The sequence below is a fragment of the Mercenaria mercenaria genome, chromosome 14, assembly GCF_021730395.1.
Source record: "Mercenaria mercenaria strain notata chromosome 14, MADL_Memer_1, whole genome shotgun sequence".
Classification (NCBI taxonomy): Eukaryota; Metazoa; Mollusca; class Bivalvia; order Venerida; family Veneridae; genus Mercenaria; species Mercenaria mercenaria.
Window position 1 is genome coordinate 25839176 of NC_069374.1, and position 12785 is coordinate 25851960.

Below are 12785 nucleotides of genomic sequence, written 5' to 3' on the forward strand. Positions count from 1 at the left end.
TGTAAACATGTCCGTAACGCGTTTTGTCCTGAGCGTAACTCCAAAAGTTCTGAATGGATTACAATGTACAAGAACATTTTCATTTATTATTTCTTGAATTATTGTCTTCTTGATGATTTACGCATAACATTTTTTTCGGAACATAACTCCAAAACTATTCATGGGACATGAAAAAAATTCACACAGTGTCAGAGGATATAGTGACGATGTGCACTTTACAAGAATTACAACTTTACCTTGCTTACTTTTTTTAATTATCTGCCATTCTTTCAATTACCCATAAAACCTTTGTCCGGAACATAATTCCAAAACTGTTGACTGGAATGTTCATCAAAATATGACTATCGTCTCTGATCTGAAGAATGTAAATATAGTATATAAATATGAAGCCGTATCTAGGGGACTTGATACATATTTGTGGACCACTTATGGATATGTAAATACACAAATAAAACCAACTCTTCCAGGTTGCGCTTTGTGTTTCCGAAGGATCTTCATATTGCTTTTATACTGATTGAAAACAAGCATTTTTAATTTAATTTCAATGCACTTGGTCTTTAAGTTTTCTATCCCTCGACAGCCAATTCAAATACCAATGACCCGAGCTCGATATCAAGATCCTGTTGTGCTTAAAGGCCGATCGAATGATGTGGTTTAAATGCATGGTCTTTTCTGTGCCCAACAGTAACATGAAAAAATTAAAATAATTAACGTTCGCGACAAAAGCCAAAGTCATATTTCATAGGCAAGTATCATAGTTCAGTGTATCTAGGTTATTGTTCTTTCCCATTCTGCATCATGTTTTACGAATGGAGGGATTTAAAATAATGAGTTAATGACCACGATGCGATAATGGTAAATTGCGCAACCGCACTACAAGATAAGGACAAAGTTATAGAGAATATTAGGTTACTGTCTGATAAATTTAAATTTATTAGGCGAGTGGAAGAAAATATATTAGGCGAGGCTCTGCCGAGCCTTATATTTTTTCGCAGACGAGCCTAATAAATTTAAATTTATTCAGACAGTAATCCAATATTCTATTTATCCTACCTGTTCAGGAAATTAGGAAAAAGTCGTTGGAAAGAGCAACAGCGTGCAGACTTGACGTCATATAATATGACGTTTGCTAGTGTAATTCAGTTTGTGAAAAATTGAAAAAATGCAATAACTTTTTTGTTTCTGGATAAAAACGTTTGATTTTACCACTTATTTTCTTAGTTAGAACATTTCCAATACAATGATAACAGTTTCAATGAAACATTCGGAAAAAATTGTTTCCAAAATTTCCGGCTGAATTAAGTGCTGTAAAAGTGAAAAATAGCAATAACTTTTTTGTTTCAGGATAAAAACCTTTGATTTGACCACTCATTTTCCAAGTTCAGACATTTCCAATACAATGGTGATAATTTAAATGCAAAATTTTGATAAAATAAGTGATTTCAAAAGTTCCCGCAAAAGTGATATCTTGACACTGACTAGATAAAGCAAAGTTTATTAGGCAGGCCGATATTGCGCTATATCTTATATGAGGGTAGGATAAAAGATCTTATACGAATATCCGCGTTTTGAGAGAATATATTTAATCTACATCTAAAGATCAAAGCCACATCATATTATGTTACGAAACATACGCATTACGATAAGAGAATACATCTAAGATACATTCTATCTTGTGAAGTGAAGACGTATATTTTCAGATTACCACCAAAATCAATAAAAATTAAAAATAGAAAGGAGAAGGGTGTTCCAGCGTTAACTGGACTGTTTTAATATTTTCTTTTACTTAAATCAACATTTTGTTTTTGTAAAAGTATACTTTAACACATTTAACAATTTTTATTCGTCATTCGCCAGTCCCGTGAAAAATATAATCCCAATCCATTTAAATTACGACTCTTGCGTTTGGCCGGGAAAACGAAGCAATGTATTTAATGCAACATGTCAAGTTCATTACTTTTCTGATATTGAATCTTAACATCCTACTAGTTAGTACAAAACCAAATAGTTTATCATATTAGAAAAATCTGAATGAAAGTTCAGATTACTATTATAGGAGAAGTTTATTGATTGGTTCATTCTCAGCCAAAGTATATATTCACAAGGTCTTTAAAGTCATCTTCGTCATCTAGTGGTTTTTCCTTTCAATAGGTGTACTAACTGACACACTTATATTTAAGACAATCATACTTCATCGGCCGATATGGACGACATTTCTTGTGCTGAGACTGGACAAACTTTTCCAGTTTCACAAAAATGTTTATTCGATGTTGACAATGCAGGATTTCCTACAGGATGTCGAGACGGAAGTCATTTAACTAACTGTGGTAAGTTCAATTTAATCGCATGTTTTACGTCATTTAAATGATTGTGATAATTTCAATTTAATCGCTTGCTTCACGCCATTTGACTTATTGTTACACAGTAGTAAATTCAATTTAATCGCGTAATTTGACACATAGTAATCCTGTCAAACTTTGTTTGGTTGGGGTCTTAAAGAAATCACTTTGTCCAGCCCCGTTCATCCTTGTCTGGTTCGACCCTGTCCCTTCCCGAATCGTTTTCATTGAATATCATTCAAGCACATACGGTATCACATTGAAATGTTTTATCGAACAAAGGACAAGTTAGCATATCAGGTCTTAGCTCTGATTTTTATTTCATTTTGTTCAATTAGGTAATGTTGGAGAATACATGATGCAGTCAATTATTTCGAAACCTTTTCATAAATTTGACCAAAACTACTTGTGGCTCATGATGTAATTTCACTCGTCAAAGACTCTGTCTTTTAAATTCAATACTCACTTTTCGTTTTGAACTATGAATATGTGGAAAATTATAGTTGAAGGGGCGTAGAGGATATTGCACATTTACATTACCTGTCATAAACATTCTGAGCCAAAGCGAGGCTTCTTCTATTTTGCTTTGCTCAGTTGCGTTGCATACTTCCAACGTAGCTTTAACAAAAGAAAAAAAAAAAAAAAAAAAAAAAAAAAAAAGAAAAATAGTTCACCTATTAAAATTGAAAAACATTTATTTTTACGTCTTTAAAAGAGATATTATATTCATATAATTATGTTTGTACAGAAGTTCATTTTATAAGAATATTTCGACTGAATATAACTCCTTACCGTACCAGTTTGATAATCTCATTGTGACATAACATATAATCCGCACATGTATTTAAATAAATCATAAACTCATTCAATCGCTGTTCTCCTAACTGAAAGAAAGCTCGAGTAGCTTGCAGCAGGCCTTACACGCACGATTTTCTTGATATATTTCAGAAAACTTCAGCTGTCCAAACAACACTGTAAAATGCCCTGGCAGTTACTGCCTGCCGGTACGGTTTGTATGTGATGGACACATCCACTGTAAAGGAGGACAAGATGAAGAAAACTGCGGTAAAGACGACTTCGTTTTAAATAAACCCTTGACTTATTACGTAAGCCCGGTTTAACTCGCTCAATCCCTCTGCTGTGTCGGTGATATGTGTTAGGATTTCCTGTCATGTCGGCTATACACACTATTAATGAGCAGTTGTATCGGTGTTAGGTATTTAACTTTCCTGTTGGGGTGATATTTCAAAACCAAAATAACTAAAAAACTGTTTTAACCAGGGGAAAACATTTATCTCAATTTTAAGAGTTTGGATTCTCGACTACATACAAAATTAATTTCAGTTTTAATTTAAATAATACTTTTTTTGTAACTTGAAGAAACTTGCTTGTCCGAGCACTACTTTTGTTTTTAAATTATTAGTATTATTGGCACATTTTACGATAAACCTGGTGGAAATTAACATAATGAAGAATTTCGTCCCAACAGTGGACGAGTAGCTTTAACAAGAAAACAAATCAAAATGAAACCAGGTAAAGTTTTAGGGTAGATATCGATTTATAACTTGTGTACACGTATGTCTAGTAAATCCTTCCATTAAAATCTCACTTCCGTGCATTACGAAGGAAACGGATTGCCCATGCAGGTCAGACATCTTTTAGACATTTGCAAGATTGTCTCATTTGGAGTATTTAATTTGCCGCACCATTATGGCTGAAATTTCCTTTATAGCTTTACAAAAATTTGCAAAAGATATTATACAGTACTTGAAACATGACCTGGTTAGTGATTAATACAGCAATAAATATTATGGATTGGATTGCCTCTTTTCATATTATAAAGGAATATTTATGAAAGATGTATGCACTAGCATTGTATTTCAAAAACAAAAATCGGGTATTAACAGTACGTCAATCGCCTTGTTAATACATACATGTTCCCGATAGTGCATGCCATGATCCAGTGAAAAAGTAATTTTTATACAAGAAATAAGTATTTTATATGATCGCCTGTGTAAGACAGGTATTTTCACAAACCTGACGGACAGCATGAAACGAAAAATCAAGCGGTAATGTGACTTTTTATTCACGTAAGGTAAACTCCAGCCCGGATAACATTGTCATTCCTTGCCAGTTATGCATGAAAGGCATTTCTTAAAGCCAAATAAGTCTCATCCGCTTTAAACTACGTAAACGGTCCTGTTGACATTATTTCACGAGCTGTTCTGCCTTCTGCAAAGGTATGGAGTACACACGTATACACGTTTACAGGATAATTGTTGTGGCTTAAATATCCTGCCTCTTAATCCTTGTGTGTTTTAAAAATTCGTCTGGCATGGAAAAGGTTTATTTACACTATTTTGTGGAACATGGTGGGGCGTAAGTGTGAGTTTTACTCCAATCGATTGACCGCATTTAATTCCTCAGTGGTATTTGTGACTTGACTGTACATGTCTTGACATGACTGTATATGGAGAGGTATCCTAATCATACTTGCTTTGGCGTCCGCATGCTGTAGTGAAGATCCGTATGTCTGGCACCAATACTTCATAATTTACCTCTATTTTGAGAATTTCAGTTTAATTTGATGCACTTCCTTGATTTAAAGGAAGGGATTACTGCAGTGGCCGCTATTCTTTGATATTACGATTGTAATATGAGTTACCTTGTGAACGCTAGTAACGTGTCTTATCGCCTAGATTCTTCTTTATCAGGATGTGAGCCGTTGCAAAATGAGGTACTTATTCTATATGAAAAAGGCACATCAGAGGAATCATATATTAGTCAATTTTCCAGACAGTTTTATACAGCAACAAGTATTGTTAGAACATTGAGTTTTGAAGTATCAAGGCCTTTAAGGACATTTGGCATAGACAGCACACAGATACTTGTTACAGACAGACAAATTGATCAAAGAGGTGATACAACATGGCTTCCAGAATGTAAATTCAAAATCATGTCCAAGGACTTTCTTAAATCTGTAAAATTCACAAAGAACGGGACAAAAGGATTTATTTACATTCAGAACAGTGCAACATCTAAAGAAGTAGCCGATGAGATCTTTTCAAATTTAGATTATCTTATCGGAGATCATAAGCTGTATCGTGTGACACAAGAGTTACATATTGATTATGATAGTGAAAGCGTTGTTCCGAAAGTGATTCCTGTACGTGTTAAAAGATGGAAAACATTAACAGCTACCGGGGCGGAATACTTCAGTGATGTATGTAAAGGTTTGTACAATTTATGGTTTACTGTCTGTGGATTGGATTATATTTATAAGGGCTTTGTTTTTACTACTGATCAATTTCACCGGGATAGGAACATAAGTCTTATTAATAGAGAACAAATACTTGTAGCCCAAAAGGAGGAGCAGGTTCGATCTCTGGACTAAGAAAATGCTTTCATTAGCAATATTGTTGATAAACACTCAGTCTCCTGGTCTTAGTAATGTAGGGAAGTTTATACGGTTTCCTGCTAAGTAAGAAGCGCAAATGAATCTTAAATTAATACGTGCTAGGGCAACGTGTCTTTGTAATGTCTACGTCTTTAATCAAATGCTGAATGACAACGTTTGTATCTTAAACCAAAATGCAGCAAAAAGATGGCGTCTTGTCTTTAACTTAAATGATGCTAAATGATGTCAATATTGTCTTTTTCTGAATGATAGTACCTCGCCTTTAATTAAAATAATGTTGAAACTAAGTTAACGCTGAACGATTGCGTTTGTGTCTTTGACTGAAAGAACTTTGAATGACAGCATCTATGTATTTTGAAATTGTAGTGAATGTCATCTGTCTTTTCTGTGAAATAAAGTTGCTAAAAGGCGTTAAAAGCCAACACACGAAACAACTACATGTTTATTAAAACAGATTTGTATATTTGCAGTAAGTTCAAAGGTGTACTGCAAGGATCAGTACAAATGCGCCGCAAGTAAAACATGTTTACCACTGGAATTGGTATGCGATGGCTACAGACATTGCGTACATGGAGACGACGAACTGTTATGCGATTTTACATGCCCGTACTTGTGCTTTTGTAGCGGGTTGTATGCAAACTGCAGTGCAACAAAATTTGAATTGTCGGCAATTGATTTTATCCCAAAGTCTATCAGAAAATTGGATCTGAGTTTGAACAAAATGTTAAACACTGTTTTACAACAACCTGCGCTAGATTTTATCCTTTTGTCAGTTTTAAATCTGTCACGATGTGATATAAATGACTTGTCTAGTAATGCTTTCAACAGAGTACGGAACCTGCAATTACTGGATTTAAGCTTTAACTTGATTTCAACATTACAAGATCGTGTGTTTAGTAGTTTGACTAAGCTTAAAACATTGCATATATATGGAAACCATTACCTGTCTCGGGTAGATCCCTATGCATTTTATAGTCTTTCTCTTATTCGTGAATTGAATCTAGCAAATTCGATGCTTACGAAAATTTCAGCAAATACCTTTGCTGGTTTAAGATTGAATAGCATAGATCTGTCGAATAATAGACTAGAAGATATAGAAGCATTTTCGTTCAGTAATTTATCAGCGAATGTTATAAACTTTGAAGGAAACATAATTAAACAATTTAACAAGGAAACATTTACTGGAGTGGCAGATTTGAAATTGCTTAGAACACCCTCTTTCAAGTTCTGTTGCATTCGACCAAACTACCTTGATGAACATAATTGTTTCCCGACAAAAGATGAATTTTCCTCCTGCGAAGATCTCATGCGTCATTCAGCGCTTCAGTTCTTATTGTGGTTATTTGGCGTGTTAGCCCTGTTTGGAAATTGCCTTTCTTTAATATATAGACTCAAGGTAGATCGGAAAAGACTCAAGCTTGGTTATGGAATATTCGTAACGAATTTGGCCGCTGCCGATTTTCTTATGGGGGTGTATTTGTTGATAATAGCAATTGCTGATGCTGCTTTCAGGAAAAGGTAACTGCAAGTACCGTACATTGGAGATGATTTTGTTTTTGCTGCTTTTTTCAATGGAATTGACGAATTGAAAGTCGTTTACATATATTTTGCCATTTTATTTTATGGATATTTGGAGTATAAATAAAACTGTCATTACGAGGAGTTAGCAACAACTTTAGTCCATTCACGAAATAAATAATTCATTACCTTGTTAGTAACTTGAAAATAAAGTTTCAAATATTTTTTTACTCAGTCGAATACGGTTTAACACTTTGTGAAAAACTTCTAACTGTTCGAATCGTTTCATCTATCACACAAGATTGATACAGAAGTAAATGTTGTCTCTGTATATAAAATAAGAAATATGACTGCTTCATAATACAAGCATGAAAACAACTGCTAATTATCTCATCGCAAATACTGCTAATTAATGTTTAATCGCGAATGGGTATGCTGAATTTAATATCACAAATGCGTCTGCTGAATATATTATCGTGATTTTGGTTGCTAAGTATTATATCATTAATGTGGCTGCTGCGTAACACATCGCGAACGCGACTGTCATATATTAATTTGAGCGAAATAAAACCGACTGGAATATACACAATATACTGCAGTTGGTGGCGTCTAGTATAGTTACTATCGTTAAATGTAATGAATTACAAGTTTAAGGTCATCATGCAGGATAAAAGAAGCTATAATGCCCAAGATCAAAAGTGCACACTATTAAACGAAAATATCTGTAAAATAATATATGAAAGATCACCATATGTATAATGCAAAACTAGTATATTTAGTACAGAACGGTTATGACAGGAAATGTTATGAAAATGCACACAAATAATGGGGTATTTGTCTACAATAATTTATTATATAATAAGAATTATATATTTTTCAGGTATATTTATGTAGATGATTACTGGCGAGGAAGCTTTTTATGTAATCTTGCTGGTGTTTTGTCTACAATATCGTCGGAGGCTAGTGTATTGTTTCTGTGTTTGATAACCTTAGACAGGTTATTAGTTATTAAATATCCGTTTGGTTCAAAAGTTTTCACCACAAAGAAGTCAGTTATCTGTGTAACAATAGCGTGGCTTTTTTCAAGCTTCATCGCGATACTACCAGTGGCATATGAAGGATACTTCCAAAACAAGTTTTATTCCAGATCAGGTGTGTGCATTGCTTTGCCTTTGACAAGAGAACGTCCCCCCGGTTGGGTCTACTCCATTTCAGTTTTTGTAGGCTTGAATTTCATCACCTTTCTCCTAGTTGCAGTTGGTCAGTGGTCAATATTTTTCGAATTGCAAAAGGCTAGTGGAATGGCCACGACAGCACAATCTTCACGAAAGAGAGACTTGAAAGTTGCAAGAAATCTCCTCCTTGTTGTAGCGACGGATTTCATGTGCTGGTTTCCAATTGGAGTCATGGGTAAGACAATAAAATTATTTCTTGCATTCCCGACATGTACAGATGCTACCAAGATACGCCACTGGATTCTGCAGTTATAACTTTTGCGGCGTAGTTAGACATGAGAATGAAACTCGTCTACAACACAAAAGTTTCTGTTACGTTGCCCTAATGCATGGTCAATATACAAGGTTTTACTACAGAACAGCGTTACGTCTTAACTGTAATTACACATTGCTATCTTTAATTATTTCGAGATAAGAACATGTATCAACAGCATTGCATATTCAGCATTATGTCTGTTTGTATTATAATATGTGCGTCTACAGATTTATTTAAAATCGAATTGACGGGCTGTCTTGACTTGTTGCGAATATTACTTTTTTTCTTGCTACCATGTAGATAACATGTTAATTGTGGTGCTAGTTTTGTACTTCGTTGATTAACATTACGTTCATAATTTATAAATCAGACAATATGAAGTGCTAAAACGTTATGATTTTTCAAACTGAGTAAATGTTCGTAATAGGCCGTGTAATCATGATAAAGCAGCATCACATTAATTAATTTCAGGTGTATTAGCACTTTCCGGTCATCCGATATCTGGAGATGTGTACTCATGGGCAGCAGTATTCATCCTCCCTGTTAACTCCGCAGTTAACCCGATACTTTATACATTATCAGCGATCATCGGAGGAAAGGTATAAGTATACTATTGGTCACTCACTTTGAATGAGTTTAAGAATGAAACGGTTTCCTTCCCCCCACCACCACCCCAAATGCTTTGGGGGCACTTACAAGTACCCTTGTCCGTCCGAAATTTTGTCGTGCATATCTCAAAAAGTACTTGACCCAGAGTCATCAAATCTCACAGAATTGATATTCAGGATGTACGAGTTGTAACTGGTATGTAAATTGGGAAATAAGACAGCCAGGCTCGAGTTCTGGCCATTGACTTTGTAGAAAATATGAATAAAAAGGCCCTAAAAGTTTGTGTCACACTTATCTCAAAAAGTATTCTACCCAGGGTTTTGAAACGTTACATAAATATTATTCAACATGTGAAGTTGTGCACCTGGTTTTTGTTAGAAGCTTCTCTCAACCAGACCAGGGTTAGAACCCTTGACTCAATGAAATATATGCATGAAAGGGCATAACAAATTGTGTCGTACGTATCTTAAAATGTATTTGTATCACTTTTACAACGATTGCCGCCGGTACGACTTTCGACCCTACTTGATCATCGTTCGGTCCCTAATAAAACTACATACAATATGTATAATGATTGATGCATTTTCTATTTCGCTTTATAAAGCGGGCATATCAGTTTCTTCTTAGACTGAGATTTTGTCAAAAATAATGATTCATCGATTTCTCTGGTAATCGTGCACTTATTCATTTGCTGTCTTATTTTGATTTTTATCTTTTATCATTAGGATTTTCGACCTAGTACGAAGGAACATTCAAGGCTGACGAAGATTAAAGGTAGAACGTATATTCTGCTCTAAAAATGTCATTAATCAAGAACAGATACGGAGAATCATGTAACCGACGCTAGAAATACGCCACTTCAACACGTTTTCAAATAAAATATATAAATGTAACAATTTTAAGTATTTTAAATATTTAGTGAAATTGCTCTTACGTGATAAGAAATCATTTACCACGGCGAACTTGACTATTACTTGACAAACAAATGTTTGTTTTTTCTTCAGAAACTGGAGAAATTGTTATGAACTTTCATTCAATAAGTCGACGGTTTGCTTCGAAAGATGACCTCCCGTCTTCGAAATACTGGAGTGTTCGCAAGATTTCCGTCGAAGAGCTAGATGTCCCAATGATTGTTATTCTAAAAAGTGCTGCACAACTTGTTGAATTTCTCGACGTGTTACATTGCAGTTGCTTAGGGATACAATCACTTAATGAGAGGTCTGTCCTTCTCAGAGTTCGCAACAGACAGGTTTGTAGTACTGAAAGTGTTTTTAAACGAGTTTTTATACTCATTTTGACAGACATAATATAGATAAGAAGATCCTTTGGAAATAAAGTTGGTGAAAAGTTTATGTTTATTTTGGAAGGATAAACGTAACTATGATTGAGACCTTTAACAAGTGGTAATGAGATGTGCAACACCGCTCAACCCCACCCCACACCTCCCTCCCACCCCCAACCCCGCACTCTATTATCGGAATATATAACAACAATGAGCAAGTACGGGGAGAGTTTTTACACCCTCCATATGCCATTTTAAGACCTAACACGCAACCAAAGTAGCTGTGGCGAATATTACTATACAGATAATTCAATGGACTCCGTGATGTCAAATGACCAATAAATAAAACTACATTTAAAAAAGAATGATAGAAACATATAAAAATCATGGAGAGTAAGCACGCACAAAAAGTGCACCATGTGTTTGACTGGATCGGTCTATGGTTCATTAAAAAAAACATTTACATTCTTCCTATTTTAAAAAATGATGATGTGCACTTTGTATGAACCGCAAAAGAAAAGATAACACCGCTTTGTGATAACATGCCCTTGTTTGGAAGGCGCCCTTATGTAGTCAGAAATAATGTTCCTAAGATGAAAAAGTTGTTCTGTCTGACAAAAATTATGATTGGAACACAGATTCAAATATTACATACAACAAATATGCCCAGTTCTTCTAAAGGAATGACGTTAATATTTTAGTTTTTGTGTGTGGTGCAGTATGCATATTACAATACTTAGAAAACGTCATTTGTGGCCCGATGGTCTAGTAGTAACACACTTGACTGCTAATCAAGAAGTCTGGAGTTCAAATCCCGGTTCATGCACTGGAAAGTTCTGAAATGCTCTTGAGTTTCTTCCACCTAACTAAGATTAAATTTTCAGTTTTGGTTATTCCCAGGAAAGACGGCTTCGCGTGTATCGGTAATACATATTGGGCACGTAAAGAACAAGACTGTCTATTCGCAAAGAACTAGGCTAAGTTAGCCGTACAGGCCTGTAATTAAAGGGTTCTTTCTCTGTTCTGGGGGCTTTCTATCTCTGTGTCCCTCTGGACAGATCGCTCGCTGTACCAGTAGAGGCTGAATTTAGCGCCCTGAGTGGCTGCCTTTGTACCTGTATGCAAAGCGCCTATGAACGTGTTTTTCATGAAAATGGCGCTATTTAAATATGTTATAATATAGTAGTATTATAATATGTTTGCTAAAATATTGATTTTTCTATAATTAGGTACTATGCGACGTCAAGATTACAGGAGAACCTTTCGTCTCTGTTAAACCAGAGAATAAAACCGACGACATTTATCGTTTTGGGATATTGCTGAGAAATATCTGTTCTCTCTGGATGAAGCTAAATAGACCCGCGAAAAGATTTTAAATGAACATCTCTTGTAGATGTGGCCCGTCGGCAGTTGACATTTAGCTATTTCACATTTTATGCCATTGGTGTCTGTTTTTTTTTTTTTTTTAAATTTTATTTAGTTCTAAATATCCATTTCCCTTTTTGCTTGTCACTTTGTCAGATATGTCATATTTATTAAAGACTAAATATTATATGGTTAATTTTTCGTTTGGGTATGCCTGTGGAATCTTAATTCTGTCGGAATAAATCTTATACAGTTGTGAAGAAGTTTTGGAGGCTAATATATTTGAAATATACAATTAGTCCGCGGGACATTTTAGTATCTCTTCTATTGAGCAAATAATGAAGGTCTTTGCGAGGTTTATCTGTGATCTACTACGGTTAAGTAGTCAGATACGTTGGCGTTGAACGTGATTTAATAGTCGAGCATCTGAACGATGAACCATGGTATTTCATACTATAAACCATACAAAGCATTGGCAGATTTTTGCTTGATAAAAATCATGCTAAACGTGCACGAGAAGTAATGAACCGGACGTCATGTGGCATTTTGACGTCATAATTGACGCCATAATATTTTCTAATCAGTCGGCACAACTATTGTTTTTTCCTGCAGATTTTCTTTCATTGTTTAACTACACAACAAATATTAGAGATTATGTTAAAATGGAAGGTTTTTATTTTTTAATTTAGTTCCAAAATATCCTTTTACTTGCTATTTTATCAAATTTATAATTGACTTTGGTTAATGCTTTTTGTGTTTTTGT

At 34.8% G+C, this 12785-nt stretch overlaps 3 protein-coding genes across 3 annotated transcripts; all 3 read left to right on the forward strand.

The window, feature by feature from the left end:
• Positions 1-1735: 1735 nt before the first annotated feature.
• Positions 1736-5962, forward strand: LOC123528233 (uncharacterized). The gene is made up of 3 exons (XM_045307961.2): positions 1736-2327; positions 3288-3404; positions 5054-5962. The coding sequence occupies exons 1-3, from the start codon at positions 2204-2206 to the stop codon at positions 5731-5733; spliced, it is 921 nt and encodes a 306-aa protein (XP_045163896.2). The 5' UTR covers positions 1736-2203; the 3' UTR covers positions 5734-5962.
• Positions 5963-6234: 272 nt separating this feature from the next.
• LOC128548269 (G-protein coupled receptor GRL101-like) lies at positions 6235-7411 on the forward strand. Its single transcript, XM_053522753.1, has one exon. It carries the CDS (start codon positions 6479-6481, stop codon positions 7277-7279), a length of 801 nt encoding a protein of 266 aa, XP_053378728.1. The 5' UTR covers positions 6235-6478; the 3' UTR covers positions 7280-7411.
• A 556-nt stretch (positions 7412-7967) lies between these two features.
• On the forward strand, positions 7968-12508 carry LOC123528113 (G-protein coupled receptor GRL101-like). The gene is made up of 5 exons (XM_045307863.2): positions 7968-8685; positions 9238-9365; positions 10101-10149; positions 10380-10624; positions 11887-12508. The coding sequence occupies exons 1-5, from the start codon at positions 8067-8069 to the stop codon at positions 12031-12033; spliced, it is 1188 nt and encodes a 395-aa protein (XP_045163798.1). The 5' UTR covers positions 7968-8066; the 3' UTR covers positions 12034-12508.
• The last annotated feature ends 277 nt before the right edge of the window (positions 12509-12785 follow it).

Excerpts from the sequence above, each read along its gene's own strand:
- LOC123528233 (XM_045307961.2), top strand. The coding sequence starts at position 2,204 with ATGGACGACATTTCTTGTGCTGAGACTGGACAAACTTTTCCAGTTTCA. Across the intron at positions 2,328-3,287 it reads AAGTCATTTAACTAACTGTG|AAAACTTCAGCTGTCCAAAC; the intron begins GTAAGTTCAATT and ends GATATATTTCAG. Across the intron at positions 3,405-5,053 it reads ACAAGATGAAGAAAACTGCG|GATGTGAGCCGTTGCAAAAT; the intron begins GTAAAGACGACT and ends CTTCTTTATCAG.
- LOC128548269 (XM_053522753.1), top strand. The coding sequence starts at position 6,479 with ATGTTAAACACTGTTTTACAACAACCTGCGCTAGATTTTATCCTTTTG.
- LOC123528113 (XM_045307863.2), top strand. The coding sequence starts at position 8,067 with ATGACAGGAAATGTTATGAAAATGCACACAAATAATGGGGTATTTGTC. Across the intron at positions 9,366-10,100 it reads CAGCGATCATCGGAGGAAAG|GATTTTCGACCTAGTACGAA; the intron begins GTATAAGTATAC and ends TTTTATCATTAG. Across the intron at positions 10,625-11,886 it reads TCAGAGTTCGCAACAGACAG|GTACTATGCGACGTCAAGAT; the intron begins GTTTGTAGTACT and ends TTCTATAATTAG.